We start from the raw sequence: 13,831 nt of genomic DNA, 5'->3' as shown, positions 1-13,831 counted from the left end.
CCCAGCCTGCGGGCCTCACTCTTCCTCTCCCGACTCCCCGAAGACACTGCCTTTAATTAGAATTGAACTGTCAACACAAAGCCCCTCCGACTGATTTGACTTCACCGCTGGTCCTTTGACCTTGTGCTTACTTGAAGCTGCAATCTTCTTCTCACATTCCTCCCTAATTGGTCGCACACAAATCACCTAGCTTTCAGCTAAGTTAGCACATTTTCACTCTGCCAGGTTTTCTTTATCTCAAGCTTCCGCTATCTTCCATCTACCCTGCGCACCTCATAAACATCCTTCTTCCCCTACCTCTTACGCTACTGAGGTCTTAAAAATACAGGTCCTGACCCTGGTTTTTGCCCCCAGTTCCTCCTGATTTCACATCCCCCCCACCCCCCTCTCTCTCTGTGTCTCTCCGTTCCCTTCTTGAAAAGTCCTGTCAGTGTCTCATGGTGTTCTTGCCAAATTTGTCGCCGAGCTGCTGTATGAGCAGAGCCAGCTCTCCAGCGGCCTGGGACTTCTCCTCCAAGAGCTCGTAGCGGAGGCTGGAAATGTCTTGCTTGATCTCCTTCAGCTCGCCTGCAGCACAGTCACACACGGACACAAAAGATACAAAAGGAGAAGTGAGCAAATGTACAATGAGGTTGACACGTGAGCATGAGCCGGCACTCACAAGCGCGCAGGTAAGCACTCATCTACAAGGCCGCAACACAATGTAGCTGGCACGTGCTAATATACAGTATGAAGTCATGTAGTACATTCAGTGCAATAACGTGGGACAAAGCCTGACTTGGACTGCAGACACACAGGCCTTTTGTCCCTCACATACTAAAAAGTGGAAGACAATTAAAGTGGGCCATGATGAAAAGGGCCTGCTTACCTTCATTGACTTCATCGCTCTCTCTGTCCACTTGAGCTTTTAGCACATACCGCTTAATCAGGCGTTTCATGATCTTCTACGAGAAGGAGAAGAAAGACAAGCATTAGACAGGGAGGACATGAAAGGGTGACATGAAGCTACATGTAGTTTTTATCCATTCAAAAAGAAAGAAACAAAAAAACCATCCCTAATTACATTGTTTCATTTTACATGAATTATTGTGCGCACATGCCATTGACACAAAGAGCAGTGTATCTTTCAGATGGTGTGTGCAGCACTGGGTATTGATCCGATCCGTGGCCAACAGGGATGTCCTGCAGTTGTTTCCAAGGGTCAAACACTTAGTCCTCGTGTGTAGGCTCTTTGGATATTGGTCGATACCTGTCGTCACGCAAACTGCCCGCATCCAAATGCCCAATCATCTCACTGCTGGGTGTGTGCGCTGTTGCATGCACACACCCACTGGAGGCTTGAGACGCAAGTGCTGCGAACCTGTTGAGTTAGATTTCCCTCAGGGGAAAGGTGAGGAACAGACTAAGGAGGAGAGCATCTTCCCTCTCTCCAGTCCATTTACTGCCTTCCTGCCTTCGATCTCCCTGAAACAGCTCATTAGGGGAGTTTTCTCGGCCGTTCCTTTCTCTCTTTTTTTGCTGCTTCCTTTCTATCGATGCTTTTCCACTCAAACTTCTTTACCTTTTCCACCCACCTCTTTTTTTCCCCCTTCATGTCATCACCCTTCGGACGCATGCATCTGTAGCAGTCCGGCTACAGACAAGAGGTGGAACACCTGGAAGGTTGGTGCAGAGAAAACAACCTCTGCATCAATGTGCAGAAGACGAAGGAGATGATTGTGGACTTCTGACAGGGCAGTCGCCTCCCCCTCCCCATGCTCATCGGAGGATCTGCAGTGGAAGTGGTCTCCAGCTACAAGTACTTGGGTGTCCCTCTGAGTGACGACCTGAGCTGGGGAAATAACACTTCCACTCTGGTCAGGAAAGCACACCAGCGCCTTTACCTGCATCAGGAGGGACTCCTCCCACTCAGCACACGCGCTCTTTGCGTAGAGTATAAAGAGCAGGGCCACCAGACTGAGGAACAGCTTCTTAACAGAAGCTGTAAGACTGTTATGTTCCGGTGGAGCTGTGTGATTTGCACAACTCAGTTGTTTTGCACATTTATTTCCCTGCACAAATGTGAATAATTCATGCTGCTCCACTACCATTATTTATGCTGCTTGTTGCTGTTTTTATATTATATATTATAATATATATTTTATTTAGTTTAGTCACTGTTTACTAGTATCTATATACTGTTTACTAGTAGTGTCTATATTATAGTCACCATATATTATAGTTGATATGGGTAACAATCTTGGGACCTGAGTGCATAATTTCATTCCATCTCATGCTTCTGTATGGTTGTGAATGACAAATAAAAATCCTTGAATCCTTCAGTCGTCCTTACTCTCTGTTTTTATGACTTTCTACTTATATATCCCTCAGCCCGGCTTCCATTTTATTCCTCGTCTTGCCTTCATCCAATTTCCAATTCTCCCACGTCTGATCTTCACTCCCGCCACCCTTTGTTCTCTGCTTCTGATTTCGGTCTTGTCTTACCTGATATCTGGTGGGGTGTTTTCTGGATTTCCTCTGGATGAATTCTTCTCCTTGCCGTGCATAAGATCTGAAGCGTTCATCCTGCAGCCACAAGAAACAGTCGGCAAGCCAGCGTTAACATCACATTTCAGGGTTGAGCGACCTACTAAAGTGGAAGCATTTGAAATGGGAGGCAACATACTGCCAAAACAAAACAGCCGTGAAAGGCTGCTGTTTGTTTCTAGCGATCAGGAGTCTTCAAAGGGGCTCGACTCAGTGGGTACAGAGACTGGAAAGGGTCTACAAAATGCAGCAAATGACTGCAAGTCTGCAACTGAAAATGGCCACTTTTTCCACAAAGGTGGAACTGTATTACTCTGTATTTGGATGACTGATGGAGGAATATGGGTTATTATAAGATTGTTGTGTTCCTTTATGACCAATATTGTATCGCTGTAATTCCCCTTGGTACAAATGCCTATTTTCCATGTGATTTACCTTTATGATATTTCGATTGCAAGCTATTTATGTGTATTCACAGTGTAATTCATAGGGTCCTATGTCAGTAAATGTTTTGTTTTGTGGAGAATATGAAAATATCTAAAAAAAAAAAAAAAAAAAAGAATCTCGAAGGCATCACTTGACCAGACCGAATCTTCATTATCTGGCTTCTAGGTGCATTCCATGGCCCTGACCTTGCTTTGTAGCATGTGTGTCATTTCAACACCGCAGTGAAGAAAACAGTTTTACCTTAAGTGTGGACACATGCAACCAGCTGCTACTTTACAGTATTAGCACTAAAGCTACAGAACCCTGCAAAGACGTCAACGTACTGGCCCATTACAATATAATGTTAGCACAAAAAACAAATGAACAACAAGCACTGACTGTGTCTCCTCTAACTCAATAAAAAACAGGCTCATTCTAATATGCTATACATCATAACAGACTAATATTACCCAGGGTTCATTATGATTTATTACGCTGAATAGGTTTTCTTTTAGTAGTTTAAGTTACCTTAACTTTGGACTCTCTGTCATTGTACAGTATTATCATATTACTGGCTTAATTAACGTTCATGATTTTCATACATATTGCAGTAAACTGCCAAAGTGAATTACACGCTACAGAAAGGCAAATAAAGGCGCCTTACGTTTTTTTGTACTTGCTGCGTTATTGCACCTCACACCCAGATGGTAACTACTGTTTCAACTTCATGTGAGTGTGAGGAACACATCTTTTATGCAGAGGTCTGCCAAAGGCCGACTGACAAAGATCAGATCTCTATGTGGTGTGATTGAGTCCCTCAAGTCTACTCCGACTGGTAACATCTTTTTGTTGGCCTGTGTTGCCTGCATTTAACTGATGTTCAGTTTGTATGTTTTTTTCTTGAGAAATGGATTGTCCTAACTGCATTGAATATATAACCGGTGTCACCAAAAGTGCTGAGCATGGACTACTGCCTGGAAAGAGACACATGCATTAAAGAAGAAGAAGTTTAGTGATTCCGTGATGTGGGCTTATTACTTTTAGTTCAACCAATGCATCATGTGAATCTTTTTCATCATCATAATTTATTTTTCGCAAATGATGGAGAAACCTGCACCCAAAAAGGGCCGAGATGAAAAAAAGAGTGACTCGGAAACACCGTGCTGTCATTTATAAATCCCACTCGACATTCTCAACGCTGTACTGTTGTCCAGTGTGAGCTTACGCATTGATAACCTTCTGCACCTGCCCGGCTCTGCAGTTAAACTGTCAGGGCTGCAGAGATGGTAAGGTGCTCACAGCAGCAGCAAGGTGTAACCCATCTTGTCCCCATCCAAAGCCTGTCCAGGAATTTGAGCAGACGCAGGCAGAGCCAATGGCCTGACTAATAGCTTAGCAAGCCGAGGTGCTGAGGTGAGCCGTTTGTGCGGAGAAATCCGGCAAAGGAAATGCCAGTGGACGTGCCCTGCAAGGAGACTGATTCTTTATTAATGGTCTATGCCATTTTCTTCACGCAAGACTTTCTTTTCATCTCCATTATTTTATTTAGATGGACAGTCCCTAAGAGGGTGCAAGTGGGGGAATGAACAAAGCTTCAGTTGCATTCCAGGCAAGCAGAAATATCTGTTCTTGCCTGGCTCTTAACCACAAGGCCATCCGAGCACGCTTTACACACTGCAGCTGGGTATGATTCAATACAATATAGTCATGGTACAAACAATAAATACACAAAGAAAACTCCACTGAGGGCTGTCACGGTGCAATTAGTGTCCTTTGACCTTCTAGTGATTAAAACTATTTAAATGGAGCCACATGGGGAAACCAAAGCTGGGAGTACATAATGTAGGAAGTATCCAGACAAGATAGTAATGAGATAAAAAGAAACAAGATCTATTTTTAGCGGCCACTACAGCTTGGTCGAGAAAACCGTTAATTAACCCTTCGTCACAAACACAACAGTCGGCTCGTTAGTTTATTCCTCGCAGGATGATACTTCAAATGCAAAGTAACAGAACATTGTTTATTTCTGTTAACAGTCTCCAGATAAGTAATAACAGAATTGCAGATGGATATTTCTAAATCTGGTCATTTTCCAAATACAGCATCGTCTATTTACGTAAGAGCCGAGACTTTATTGCAGCATCAAGGACCTAGATCGATGTTCTTAGACCTAGATTATGCACCTCAATTTGGGTTCATGCTGCAGTTTGTGGCACACAACATCCTGCAATCAATTTTATGTGTTTTACACAAAACAACAGTTCGCAACACTGGGCTTCAAAGATGTTTGCCCAAAGTGAAAACACTCATTAAAAGGTCAAACACGGCAACTGTTGATTAACAGGTTTTTGGAAATGGACAAACCGGAGGGTGGTCGAAGGAATGAAATTTTGCACAACCCACCACCAGTGGAAAAGATTCAAAATCTTCTGCATATACCCTGGACTATTTGTATTCATTAGCCATGTAATGTGAGGAGCTCAGTGTGAATATTGACTTTTTTGGAATGATGTCAAAAAAATATATATTTTGTGCAGGTAGACGTTTTAACTGACCTTAGCCTGTGAATTGAGCATGCCCATCTCCACTTCATTGTTGTGGCGATGGCCGTTGACCTTACAGACGTGTACCAGGCAGGACTTGATGCGCAGGACCAGGTAGTAGAAGGATTTGGGGCTGGGGACCAGGTTGAAGGGGGCGGGGAGGGTGCGGCCCTCATCGAAGTAAGAGAGCCACAGCTTAGCCCTGGCAAACTTCCACTCCACGTCGGAGTCCTCCTGTGGACACAAGAAGACAGACAGAGACAGAGGGCTTATGTGCTTGTCTACGAAAGAGGCAGTAACTATGTGTAGTCTATTTCTGTTCTCATGACTATTTTTTGGATGTGAATCAATTTTTATTATTATGCATTCTGTGTCTTTGGTGGCTGCCGCCCGCGTTGACCTTCCGCGGCTTTTAGTATTTTTTGCTTTTTCGAGTCACCCTCTAATCCTCCCGCAGACAGAGGAATGATCAAACAATAATCTTTATTGACTTGTTGACAACATTAAGCCCTTGTCGGTATCGACTGTCTGCCTTGTTTATGTACCTCAATCTCCTGGTACGAGCTGTTGATCATGGCAATGAGCATGTTGAGAAGAACGACCACCATGGTGACGTTATAGACTCCGTACAGCACGTAGCCGATGTTCTCTATGAACTTATGATCGTACTTAAGCACCACAGAGATCACTTCAGACAGACCGAAGATCGACCAGAAAAGAGTCTTAAAACTCTCCTCCACCCTGCGAGGAAAGAGAGAGAAAGAGGGAGAAAACATTGGCGTGATGAAATATTATAATGCAGGTATGCTTACACGTGAAAAGCATTTCAACGCGATGGGTCTTATGAGGTAGCACTGATGAAATACCTGATGACTCATGTTCAATTTCGACAATTTATGCCACTTCTGTTCCCTCTGTCTCACACATGCACAAACACATTTACCTAGAATTACAGGCAGGTAGCACCGCACTGTGTACACACTCGCATAAAAATGAAACCGAAATTGCAGGAAATTACTCAACTCCGGCACTGGAGAGATCATTTGGTTTATAGAACTCGTCCTGTGTCGACCTCAGTGCAAAATACCGAAACATCTCTCAAGTTCATGAGAAAACATTGTGTTTTTGTGTGTGTGTAAAGGCAGTATATATATATATATATAAAAACATATGAATTGTGGTCAAATTACTTTCTTCACATGAATGTCATTGCAAATGAAATTTCCCACTCTTATGGAACATATACAATAAACTCCACTTGGCTTTCCCCCTTACATTTAAGTATGCTACACCAAGGGTGGTGTTTCCTGAAGTTCACACAGTCAAGGGTCACTTTCCGATACTGACCCAGTGTGTGTTTGTATGCCAGAGGGTTTTTCGAAAGAAGAGCCAGAGACATGGCAAAACATAACAAAGCTGCAAGACCTGTGAACATTGACATTCAGGTACATGTCTGTTGTTAAATATTACATGAGTGGCAAGCAGGGCTTTGAGATGACAGAGGGAGGGGGCACTCCATAGAGAGGAAGGAGCTTCCCGGTTGAATTGCTTGAGGTTCTGGGATGTAGGAAGAGGCTGTCGGGAGGGAAGATCTGCTGGTTCCTGGTGTGGAGCTGGAGGCACCTTACAAATGAAGGTCTTTCAAAGAGGCACAGTTTCACTGGCACGTAGGATGCTAGGTGATGCCACACACACACAGAGAAAAAGCACTCTGATATTCATAAAAAGGGATAGGCAGACAGGAACACATACACAGACTCCTCCGTCTTCCTCACAACCTTGGAAGCAAAGATTCCTCTGGGTGCTTCAGCTTTAACCTTTCAAGACGTCAAAAAAAAATAACTTTTTAACCTTCAACACCAGATCTGTGAGTTTGTTTTTGTGTGTGTTCTTTCTCTTTCACTCAATCTAATAATGTGGTGTTTAAATGTCCAACACCACAGACACAGGTAAAGCATCAGTGACTGCTGTTTAACATGCACCACTGTTGTTCATTAGAAATGCTTCCCTACAAAGACAAGCTGAGCTCTAGATGTTGGTCTGAATTCACTGTGCATTGATGAACTTTGTCTGAAGAGAAGTGGCTGTATATTATAACTCTTAACATGTACTCACTTTTTATTTTCGTGTTCCGTGACAATGATACTTAAATCTCGTAACAATTTGTTACCGCGATTATAAATATATACATGAAATGGCAATGTGGATTAAATTTGTATGACTGTTACTTCTGTGACTCACGCTTCATAATAGCACAAATTGCGTGTGCAATATTAGAGCCACTATACACAAATCAGGCATGACATTAAAGCCGCCACTGACAGTCGAGGTAAATTACATTGATCATTTTGTCACAATTCAATGTTCTGCTGGGAAATGTTTGGACCTGGCATTTGTTAGACATGTACCCCCCACCCAGACCAGACCAGACCAGAACAGGCACCCTCACCCCATAACAATAGCACTCCTTGATGGCAGCAGCCATCCCCAGCAGGATGCAGCCTGACACAGACACACACACAAAAATGGTTTAGGAACAACTCCAAAAACAGCACAAGGTGTTAACCTGACCTCCAAATTCATTCGAACTCAAACGGATCAAGTGTCTGTGGGATGATCCACAGAGGCCCTTCCCCTCAACCCATAGGACCCAAAAGACTCCACTAACAACACGGTGATACCAGACCCCACAGGACACCCTCAGAAGACCCATGTCCATTTTCTGATGAGTCAAATCTGTTTCGGAGGTGCAAGGATAAACTACACAATATTAGAAAAGTGGTCATAATGTTATACCCTTCCAGGGTTCCACAGCCCTAATTTTTAGGACAGTGAAACCCATTTCAGCCACTGTATTACTACACTGCCTGGCCAAATAAAAAGTTACACACTCCAATATTTCTTTGGACTGCCTTTAGCTTTGATCACAACACACACTTGCTGTGGCATTGTTTCAACAAGCTCCCGCAATGTCACAAGATTTATTTCCATTCATTAATTTTTCACCAAGATCTTGATGATGGGAGAGTCTGACCACTGCACAAAGCCTTCTCCAGCACATCCCAAATAATCTCATTGAGGTTAAGGTCTGAATTCTGTGGTGACCGATTCATGTGTAAAAATGATGCCTCGCGTTCCCTGAACCACTACTTCCCAGTTTAAAATAATTGTCATCTTGGAATATGCATCAGGGAAGAAAAAATCCACTGATGGAAGACAATGGTTCCTCACGATCCTTCCCAGTTTTAATAATGCGTCAGACAGCTCTTAACCCAATTTCAGTAGTTTCTGCTTGAGTCTCCTCTGCTTGATGCATGCCAATGATTTGACCCTTCTCAAACAGACTAACATCTTTTCCACAACCACAGGATGTGTCTTTCCACATGGTTGTTTAAGAAATGAGAAGCTACTAATTGCATCAGCTGGGTTTAAATAACTTGTTGCCAGATGAATGATGTCCACCCATGCAGTAATTATCCAATTTTATTCAAAATGAAAAAATGGCTTTGGCAGTAAATCGTCAATCCAATCCATATCTTCTCCTCCTTCAGTCATTGTGGGGTGACAAAAAACTCTTAAAACTCTTAAATCAACACAACTATATTTTTGGTTGTCCAGCTCACAACAGATGCAGTTTGCTAGCTCAATCTCTGACTATCTAATCAGAGAGTGACTACGCCTGCTAGCAAGTCTGGTGTCCTCAACTTAAAGTCTGACCGGTTAAAGACACAGTCTTATTTAAGTCTTAAGTCTTATTTATCTAACACTTATTTAAGCTGTGGGGCCCGCAGAACTGACAAATCGAAGCTGAAATGTGACTGGATACAGGCTTTAATGTGAAAATACACGTTTGGAAGCAGCACAACCAGGGGAAAGGCTATGAAAGGAAGCAAACAAAACATTCGTAATTATTTAATAGGTATTCATGGAGACTATAATTAAGTCTGTTATTTAGATTTTTTTTTTTTTTAGCCCAGCAGAGAAGGCTTAGCAGGACCTGACGGCCCACCACTGATATCTTTAAATAGCCACCAGAGGCTGACTCCTAAAGCAAGTCAATCCCCCTAGACTCCCATGTTAAAATGTCCACCTGTACAACTCAAAATGAAATTATGTTTATAGCTCAACAGTATTGCTTAAATCCCATTTCATGTTCGCGGAGATGAAAAATTTAAAAAATGCTTTAAATCATATCAAAGCTTAAGGCAGGTTCTCCAGTTCACGGCAAGAAAAACACAATTTAAACAGGCGCAGCGAGTAAACCACCGTGTGTAACAGGGCAGGGACTTCCTCGACTTCTCCAGTGTAGGAGTACGCTGACACTAACAACCCCATTACGCTTTTGAGCGGTTTACTTTTTTTGTGTGGCTCTGATAGAGGGCATAGGGATCAGACAGGTCATTGCTGTGAGTGTAGCAGTGACTGGGGAGTACAACAACACCATCTCCTCACTCACTATTCACTTCACACACACACTCAGAGGCCTATCGCACAATCAGTAGAGCAGAGGAAGGTGATTTTGGTGGAGTTTTAATAATATCTCATCACTTCTCTGAAGCCTCTCTTAAAAGATGAAACCCCTTTACTGTGGCTTTGAAACATGAAACAAAACTAAACAAAACAAAAGGACAATCAGAAGGATCTGTTGCCGATTGTTTTTTTTCACAATTATCTTTTAAGTCAAATTATTCTTCCAATTAGTCTTCGAGCTCTCCTTCCCACCCCTGTGAAACACTCACCCGATTTAGATTTCTGTGTTCCCAAAAAATGCAAGTGTGGATAATGACGAGGGCTTTGTTCCAGCTAACACTCATGTGCCATTAAATCAGACATCCAGAGAAACACACACGATTGCAATAACACGCTCACCACACAGCTGACTATTTATATTCAGTCTTCTTCTGTTCAAGTGGGTAGATTGTTAGTTTGAAGCAACTTCCAAAGCGCTGTGACATTAACAGTAACTCTGTGCTGGCAGAGGTACTCGGAGTCAACCTCTCCTTATTGCATTTCAAGTCAAACACAGGAATATAGGCTTGCCGGCATAGATCACGCTTCGCATTTCGCTCTCATATAGATAGAACTTGGACGGCAGCGCATGTGAGTCATGATGCTTTTCTTTCATACTGAATAGTATCGATGCATGGGCAGCCAGTGTTGCTGTGAATCATCTTTTTTTTATTTTTTTTATTTTGGCTTGTCTTGTTTTGCAGCTTATTTAATTCAGTGGATTAAGTGTGCAATGCCTCCCAGGGACGAAGCGCAATTATAGAAAACCTAAAAAGTATCCTCGGAGATGTCTGCTAAATCTAAAGATTGTCTTTTGCTAATATCAGCTAAAGGCACTGGTCATGTGTATTATACAATACCCTGTTACGGTGATGGATGAGATGCTTCATGCTCTGGGTAATGGAAACATTTTTAACAACCTAAGAATCTGATTATTTTGTTTCAAATGTGTGTGTGCTTTCTAACAGGATTGTACAAGAGGCAGTGAATCAACAGGGACAGCCGGCATCTGGAGACAGCGATGGACAGTGTGTTATTATCCGTTATTAAGAGTGGCAGCTCCCAATGGGTTGCAGCCTATTCACACACAAACCCACACGTGAACACACATTTGTATAGCTATTTTTGTGAGCACACTCATTAACACGGTGAATTTCCTAGCCTGAGCCCTTACCATGACGACCGTGTGCCTAAAGACTTAGACATTTAAAGTAGCCGAAAGGTCCTCAGTTTTCCTAAATGTTCTCAAGTTGATATCTGGAAACACACACGCACACACACACACAGAAACGCTCCAACACTTCGTCTTTGGCATGTTTCCATCACCTCCGAGCATATTATATTCACTGTCAGATTCATTTGTGGGATATTTGCTTTAGCCTTAAACCAATTCTTCACCCTGAAATTTTACTGGGTTATGTCATGGACAATTAGTTTTCATCCCCAAAAAGAAGTCCCCTGGTGTGACTGAGCAATCAGATTTATGTCCCCGCAACACGAGAAATACAAAAACACTTACCACCGCAGGACACTGAAAACAAATAACTGCCTCTCTTACTTAATGTGACTCTCTGTCTCTTCTCTGTACTGAACTCTTGCCACATACAGCATGGCGTTCGTCTGTGTGCGTGTGGGAGACCGGTGAGTCACCTCGGCTCTGCAGGAGAGGTCTAAACCCAATCACCAACTAGCCCAAATCAACCTCTTTGCCCCAGAGACTCCCTCCGTCTCTCCTTCTTTATGCTTTGTGTTTGTATCTGTCATCTCAGCTCCTCTCTCTGTCTCTTGTCTGTCTGCTCTACCTCTGCCTCCACATTTTCTCATTATATGCCCATTGCTTTTATATGATTCCCTGCATTGTCCTCCTTTCTTCTCGCGGTTTCCATCCTTCATCCCAACAGCTTTTTTAGCCATTTCTGTCACTCGGTCTATTCTTTTGATTTATACTTTTCTTTTTTCATTATTTTCCATCTCATGTGGTCCTCCTCTTTGTTTAATCTGCAGCAATACTTTCACATTGGCCAAATGTAAATGTAAATGTAAATGTAGCCTTTGTGAACGGCTCCTCCCGGCCTTCAGCTCTCTGTCTCTTTCTGCCCTTCAGTCATTAGCAAGATATTAAATTCTCCTTCCCAATCACCTCTCCTCTCCTCTCCTCTCCTCTCCTCTCCTCTCCTCTCCTCTCCTCTCACAGACAAACAGAAATGCAAATATAGCCGAAACATCTTTAAATATTAATTTTAGTTTAACTTTCTATCTGTCACAACCAAAGGAACTGTCACCATGGTGACAACGCGGGTGGGGCTTTGCCCACCTCTGCTTTTAATGAATGAATGCACGCAGTTCCTGAGGGATGCCTGCGTGCATGTCTGATAGTGAAACTAAAAAGACGGCAAATGAAAGGAGAAATGAACAAAAACCAACGTGTGTCTGCTTGTGAGTGGTTGTGTACAATTGCGGGTCAGAGAGTTTGATACAGAATGTGGCAGAAAGACAGCGACGCAAAAGCAGGCTCCTTGTTTTCACTGCTTCAGGCAAGCTGTGAGAGAAATCTTATTAAAGGGGGAATACAACACCACAAGATGAGCAATTAAGAGTGTTCTGATCAAGCACGACATGAACTTTTTTAATTTGCCTGCTACCTCGCGCGCTGACCAACCCCCCACCCCCCTCCAAAAAAAAATGTTCATCTGTGTGTGATGTCGTGTCAGTTGTCAGTTTTTCATTTACCAGTGAAGCCCTTAACTCACCACTATCCAGTCATAGCACATGGTTTAACAAGCGCGCAGGAGGTTATCGTTGAAGACGGATACATAGTGGGTTTGCTGTTCTTTTAGTCATTCCCCAAAATCAAAAGCACAGCTAGCAAGTGTAAAACATTTATAAAACAGCTAACTAGCTTAATAAATTTACTAGGGAACTCATCCTGCTATGCTTTTGGTGGCAGCCCATTAGCATATTTTGAGCTATAACTAGATTGTTTTTGGGATGTAGAAGTGACTCACCTGTTTAAATTGTATTTTGGCTTAAAATTATGCAGAATTTAAGGCGTGGCCACTGAATGATGAGAAGGTGACATGTTTGGTTGCTAGCCAGCTAGCTAGCTATCTGCCTCAGATCCAGTCATGCTCATCCTCTTTCCCCATTTTTGAATTAATTGGGCAGAGTTGGACACCGTTAAGATGGCTGCAACCAGAGCCTCCCACACTGAGCTTCAAAACCGGTCTTCGGGAATTGTATAAGGGACGACATGTCCGCATTTTCTTTAATACAGCCAGTTAGCTTTGTGTGGTTTGTCAGCGTCCTCTCTAAATGGCAGTGCATGGCTTGTATCAGACATAATTACAGCATAGTTTCTTTATTTTCACATTGTGAAAACAGTTTTTCTCTTAGCTGTTCAGCACAATAACATGAATGCGGACATATTTTCATATATATTTCAATAAACTCATGCAGCTACAATGTGAATGGCCAAGTACTGGAACTAAAATGAGCAGCATCTACATTGCTTGAAGTATTCCAGCATTTCTATTGCAATATGTCACTTCATCTAAACTTAGCTAAAGCAAAGTGATTGATAATATTTTATGTCAAATGATATGCATCTAACAAAGAAATAGAAGACTGACATAATTTGTCATTATAATGGAAGTAATTGAAACACTGTTGGCACAAACTCTGAGGCTACAGGTCCAGGCACTGACATTTAAAACATCAACACATCAACTCTTCTTCCGTTACTTTTGTGTCTCATTTATTTTTATTCGACTTGACTGTTTGCTATTTAAAATTGAGTGTCCCGTCCTTAGTTTGACATTCAGATGTGC

At 42.5% G+C, this 13,831-nt stretch overlaps 1 protein-coding gene across 1 annotated transcript in view; it reads right to left on the bottom strand.

Moving 5' to 3' along the window:
• Positions 1-391: 391 nt before the first annotated feature.
• trpc7b (transient receptor potential cation channel, subfamily C, member 7b) overlaps positions 392-13,831 on the bottom strand; it is a 43,718-nt gene continuing 30,278 nt past the window's right edge. The window contains exons 8-12 of the mRNA XM_047584424.1: positions 6,041-6,236; positions 5,508-5,729; positions 2,485-2,565; positions 869-944; positions 392-567 (exon numbers count right to left, since the gene is read on the bottom strand). Of these exons, the coding sequence (XP_047440380.1) occupies positions 428-567; positions 869-944; positions 2,485-2,565; positions 5,508-5,729; positions 6,041-6,236 (715 nt within the window). The 3' untranslated portion in view covers positions 392-427. The remainder of the gene's footprint in view (positions 568-868; positions 945-2,484; positions 2,566-5,507; positions 5,730-6,040; positions 6,237-13,831) is intronic.

The sequence above is a fragment of the Mugil cephalus genome, chromosome 5, assembly GCF_022458985.1.
Source record: "Mugil cephalus isolate CIBA_MC_2020 chromosome 5, CIBA_Mcephalus_1.1, whole genome shotgun sequence".
Classification (NCBI taxonomy): domain Eukaryota; kingdom Metazoa; phylum Chordata; class Actinopteri; order Mugiliformes; family Mugilidae; genus Mugil; species Mugil cephalus.
Note: the sequence above shows the minus strand (reverse complement) of the source record. Positions and strands in the feature narration are given on the sequence as shown.